This window comes from Colossoma macropomum, unplaced genomic scaffold, assembly GCF_904425465.1.
Source record: "Colossoma macropomum unplaced genomic scaffold, Colossoma_macropomum, whole genome shotgun sequence".
Classification (NCBI taxonomy): Eukaryota; Metazoa; Chordata; class Actinopteri; order Characiformes; family Serrasalmidae; genus Colossoma; species Colossoma macropomum.
The window spans coordinates 29,171,468-29,177,620 of NW_023494796.1; the positions used below are offsets into that span (position 1 = coordinate 29,171,468).

Below are 6,153 nucleotides of genomic sequence, written 5' to 3' on the forward strand. Positions count from 1 at the left end.
CACACCAAATGGAAGGGTAGAGCTAAGTGGTGGGGTGATGGGTGAAAGGGGATTGGGCCTTGGAGATGCCAAAAGGACATTTGGAGATGCCTTATGTCATCCTTTTCTCAGACTTGAATAACTGCATAATAAATTTAGCTGAATGACCTTTTTGTCCACAAATCTGAGCTAAAGACCGGATCTCAGGGGTGCATGGCTAATATTGTTGGGATTTTTTTTGCCTTCACAAAAAACACCAACACTTTACATGTATCCTGTGCAGTTACTGCATAATTTGGGTTTGTAAATCCAAAGAAAATCCAAAATGTAACCAGGAGTAATGTTATATCTGTAAATTTTATGTCTTTGCTGAGAAAAATAAATTGTAATCCATGCATGATTATGCCACTCATAGTGTATTGAGCAGAAAACCATTAAATGTGGTGTCAATGTTATCTCCATCCCATACCCATGTGCCACCTAATAGAGTTACATAAATCTGAGCTCCTCTCTCTACTACTGTGATGACCCCGTTTGAGCCGTTTGCTGCATAACCAGCAGGTTGTCGATGAGATGCTGTTGCTAGTCGTTGTCCATTCATGAACATGGATAATGCTGTGCGGTGATCAGTTCCACCATGGTAGAAAAAGCTGAAATAGTACACTCCTCGCACCGGTGCTGTAAATATTCCTACGTCAGAAAACAATGAGTGAATGAACAAACTGCTGTTCCACTTCAACTGTACTGCATTTAACATTTAACAACATGGTGAAACCTCACAATTTCATAATGTGACAAAAATTATAGGTTTAAAATAATAAAAATGAAATACGTGTAGTTATAAATAGTATTGTTTGGTTAATTTGTGTGTACAGTACATTTTTAGCTATATGATATGTATTTTAATATATTACACTTCACTGTGAAGATCATACTCTACCTGTAGATGGATTGTAGGCATTGCCCAGATTTGTGAAGACCTTCCTGTAAACTAGGATCGTATCTGTGTTAAAAGGTCCAATGTTCGCATTGCCTCCCACCGCGGCTGAGAATGCCACCTTTGGAACACCTGTTGAGATATTGAAGCAGTGATTTACTGAAAACAGAATCATCAGAAGAACAGGGTAGCCACTTCTGCTCACAGTCATCCTGTGGCCTGTTACCAAACATGATCTTGCACTCATTCATGAACTGTAAATGCAGTTTAGAGCCCCTTCCAGATTGCATGTATACTGTAGATTCATTAGCAAACTGGGATTAGTGGGAATTTTGTCAATTAATCAGACAGATGTGCATTCCTTACAGAACAGAACGCAGTAGTGCAACCACTGCCAGTCGTACTAAAAGGCACAAGTTATCTTTTTTCCCAAGGGATTTAAAAACATTATCAATTAGCCTCTTTCGATATTAAACACTGTACATTTGTTTTATATGAATGTGGTAAGTTGCCTTGAAATGTGTGCATTTGCATTGTGTTGTTTATATTTAAAGTGCTATTTACTAGACTTATTAGCTTTGGCTTGGTGTTTCACTTAGATGTAAAAGACATCTTATGTACTTACATGTCAAAGTAAACTTAAAACACACATAGAATGAAGGAAAATGTGTTTTTAGACACTTTTATTTTTATTATTTAACATACTTTTTATGCATATATTCACTTCAAAATTACACAATAATGTCTTTTGACTTTGCAAAATATTTGTAAGTATAAACAGATATGAAATTGAGAGAGGAAAAACATATTGATACGCCACAAATTAATAACATTACTGCTTTCCTGCAAAGCTGTTGTTGCCAGTTACAGCTTTGAGTAAGGAGTAAATGAGCATAGCGATAGTTCAAGCAAGCCACAAAGTAAAGCTCTGGACGCAATATCAAATTCCCAGCTGTCACCAGTTGTCAATCAGCTGACGGCTCAGTTGATCACCTGTTATGCATACAATTGGCTAAATTCAACAGGGTGCTCATTTAAGCTGCTTTAGTCTGTCCATTCTCAAACTTCCTCTGCAAGGCACTTTTCAGTCTCCTGCTAGCCAGGTGTTTGCCTAGTATGGTCATTTTGGGGGTCTTTCTGCTGCTCTCTCTGCCTTGGGCTTTCCATATGTGCAACATGGAAGAGCAGGGGGGTCCCAGAACAGAGCCGTACCGCCAGACACAACTACTGCAAATGGATATAACATACTGATTGAAGGGTATTTATGGTAGGTATGCTGCTTCAGTATGTACGGTAGCCTGCTAGTAATATGGCTGCACACAGTAGTTTGTGTTGAGCACAGCCTGCAAAGCCAACTCAACAGGATAACTGTGCTTTAACAACACTAGATTAAAGGGCTTGATATTGTACAGTCCTGAAATTAGTATGTCTATAAAAGTTTTAAACAGAGAATGTGTCTGTAGTTTGGCTGGACAGCACATGTGGAACTTGCCGTTCTACTATCCAGAGGTATCCGTGGTAGCATCTTTCTGGTGGTGAGTTTTATCTAATTGGAGTGTGCTGTGTTTGGCATCCAGTGATGCAAGCTTGTCCTCACTGTTTATAAGAACAGGCATATGTCACTGTTTCACTGTTCTAACGAATCCTTTAATCTGAAGTAGGGCTGGGCAATAAAATGATAACGATAATTATCGCGATATAACTTTTCCTCATTAGAGCGATAAAGGTTAAAAAAATGTAACTGTAGATCAAACAAGACACAAAAGCACCGCTTTCAGTTTAAAAATACCTAAAAGGAGGACTTTGTTTATCTGGTGCCCGATATATTGCGGTTCACCCCTTAAACTACTACGATAGAATAGAGAAATCTAGTCGTCTACTAGCTGATGTTTGAATACTGTGATATGCTCTGACATGGATGTGGTAGGAGTGACGGCAGTAAGGTGGTGTGATCCATCACTGACGTAGCTACCGAGCCAGCTATTGTTTGCTGTTCGAACTAAGTTGGCGTTGTTGAGAAACTAAACAGTTTAGCACTGTTGTTGGCCACTTGTTTAGCATTTGTAACGGGATCGCCGATCACTCGTCACCAGACATCTAAAAATCTTTTCTTTGTTAAATCATGACTATTACAAAAACTGCAGCCGTGCTTTTCCAGCTGATAAAAACAGCTCACCAGACACTTTCTCCCACTGTCCCATGATTTGTGAAATGTTCCACAAGGATAGTTTAAAACAGCAATTAACCACCCAGGAGCAAAAATCAGCCTTCAAACTTAAAAGAAATAATGATTTGACATTTATCGCGATATGTATCAATATTGAACAATATGAATTTTGTTTATCATGATAGACAAATGATATGGCATTTTTGGCCATATCGCCCAGCTCTAACCTGAAGTGATATTGTTTTTGATACATTTTTGATAGAGTGATTCACATCAGTGTTGTTGCCCAGTTAGTTCTATGATTCAGTAAGCTTAAATTTGCAGTTCAATAAATTAAGAGCTATTTGAGTTTATTAAGTTGCTCTTTATCCCTCTCAGGGGAAACCTGTGTTTCATTGTTTGAACCATTACATTGGCTAAATTCATCAGAGTGCTTCGTAATCCTCTGCGCAACCTCCTGCTGGCTGGAGGTTTGCCTGGTATTGTTGTTTTGGGGGTCTTTCTGCTGCTTTGTGCATACATGGAAAGCCCAGGGCAGTGAGTCCCAGAACAGAGCCATAGCGGCAAATATAACTTACTGCAAATGGAAACAAAATGTTTCCAAAACAAAGTAGTCGTGGGTCGTTGACTTGTTGAAATGTCTATCTACTCCCCAGATTCACTTTCTTGGCCAACGAGATTAAATTCTCCACTAATATGGAGTATTCTTATTTCCTTGGATGACTTATAATGACAAGGTACCATTAGCAGAGAGGCAGCTCCATATCATGATGCTCCCACCTTCATACTTCATTGTGAGTATAGTGTTCCTGGAATCATATGCACAACTCTTATTGCCAGAGAGTTCCAGTTTTGTGTCACTTGACCGGAGCACATGTTTCCTTTGTAGCAGAGGAGTTTTGAGAAGTGTGTAGGAACAGATTGCAGTGCAGTTCGTTGCTTGTCCTTCTCTGTGTAACTATTTTTGAATGACTGTTGGCTTCTCTCCTACCTTCCTTATCATTACTCTGAGAGTGCACTGTGACATCCTGCATGGTGCACCTGCCTGGGAATGCTTAGCTGTGGTTCCATGAACTTTCAACATGCATATTATGGGACTGTACCAGTCGCCTGACCCACAGGCACTGATAACGGCCACGAGAGAGGGTGGGAAGGCAATGCCTGAGCCTCGCACGCTGACAAGAGCTGCAAGGCTCAGACATCACCTTCCAGCCCTCTCTCGTGGCCATCTTCAGTGCCAATGGGCCGGGCAACTGGTGCAGGTACCAGTGGTACTGGCAGTGATGTTTAAGGTCTTTGCTATGACTGTAGCTTTTTCTGTTTGAGTGTTGTTTAATAATGTTGTCCCTGAGGACATTACCACCTTCCTTATGGTAGACACTTGACATTACCATCTTCTCAGTCAATGGCAATGTCAACACCAGGTGCAATTTACACAAGAACATTATGTTGCAGCATTAATATCTACAACTTGAATAATCTCTAAATATATATTTTGATATGGCATCTAAATACTTTTTTCTGTCAATTTCATCCTTTACTCAAAGGCTTATGAATAAACACTTTCTGTTCATATTTATGAGTGCAATTCAAAGGATACTGTTTGCAAATTTGAAGTAAATGGATATCCTACACATCCATGAACACACTTACCTTTTTCTTCCCTTTTCAGAACTTCTATCTCATCCTCACTGGCCTTCAGTCTAGACATAATCAGACGAAGCTGCGTTTCCATCGTCTCCAGTTTCTCTCTCATCGCTCCTTCTTTTCTCAGCAGTGAAGCGCACAGGTCTAGTGGACAAACTGATTTAGTCATTTGTTTCTGAAAATCCACTTCAGTATCATTGCTGAAGACTTGATCGTTTGCACAAGCTGGTGTCAACCAACCGCACAACAAGAAAACAAGAACTAAAGCTTCATTCATTTCTAATATGTGAGCTGAACATCCTAGTTTTCTAGATTTCTCTCCAGGTGGGACATTTATAGGCAGGTACTTTCAAAGACATCTGAGATACTCTGTACTTTGGACGTTCTGGTTAATAATTCTTTGGGCATTTTGTTAATTATTTTAAGGCACACAGTGTTAATCTAGATCCAGCTGTAAAGATATAAGCAAGCCCTTTAGGACATGGGAGGACGGTAGCAGAGCAAAACATGTTTTTTTGTAGAATAAAAAGGCTGCTAGTCTGTAGTATCTCTACTTTTTACAACACAACTGACAAATTTAGAAACTATGAAATAAGTGGCGAATATAAAATTTCCTGTCATTAGCCCAACATTTTACATTTTAGTGTATTTGTTAACATAAGTTAAGGTGTTTATATCTCTACTTTTATTGCATTCTTAGAAGTAAATGATTATACATGGTTCCTTGATGGACAGATAGTTTTAGGAGAAATCTTTCACTGGTATGGAACACTGTGTGGAGGTTCTTTAAACTTTAAAAATGTTCTTTACACTCAAACATCTCATTTACAAAAATGCTTCTTTATAGAAGTTTTTTTTTTCTGGGAACTAAAAGCAGTTCTTTTCTAGCATCACTCCAAAGAAATCCTTTTGTACCCCTCAGCATGTTTCAGAACATCAGTATTAGGGGTGGGAATCTCTAGGCACCTCACGATTTGATTCAATTACGATTCAGAGGGCTGCGATGCGATTATAAAATGATTATCGATGCATCTCGATGCATCTTTTTTCTATATAGCATTTATATTTTCTCACTGTGTGAGCTCAAGTTTCGAGTTCAAGTTTCAAGTTTATTTGTCACTTGCACAACGTCAGGACATTTATGCATTGAAATGCTTGTGGTGAGGCTCAGGTAATCACTCTACAGAAAGTAAATAAGTAAAAATAAAAATACAAGAAAAACAAACTGAAATATATTAAATATACACAAGATATAAGCCTGTTTCGCAACGACTGAGAACCGGCGTGCAGACTGCAGGTCACATAGCAGCGATGCGTTATTCGCATTTATAAGCAGCACAGTTGGTTTCCTGGTAAGTTAAATCTGCAAGGAGAGACTGTCAGACACTAAAAAGTGGCCAAGCTGAAGTCAGCTTCTCTTTCG

General features: G+C 39.0%; 1 protein-coding gene across 1 annotated transcript; it reads right to left on the minus strand.

The window, feature by feature from the left end:
- Positions 1-317: 317 nt before the first annotated feature.
- Positions 318-5,031, minus strand: LOC118816718 (complement C1q-like protein 2). The gene is made up of 3 exons (XM_036583264.1): positions 4,737-5,031; positions 920-1,048; positions 318-669 (listed from the first exon to the last, which is right to left on the minus strand). Exons 1-3 carry the CDS (start codon positions 5,005-5,007, stop codon positions 389-391), a joined length of 681 nt encoding a protein of 226 aa, XP_036439157.1. The 5' UTR covers positions 5,008-5,031; the 3' UTR covers positions 318-388.
- Between the last annotated feature and the right edge of the window lie 1,122 nt (positions 5,032-6,153).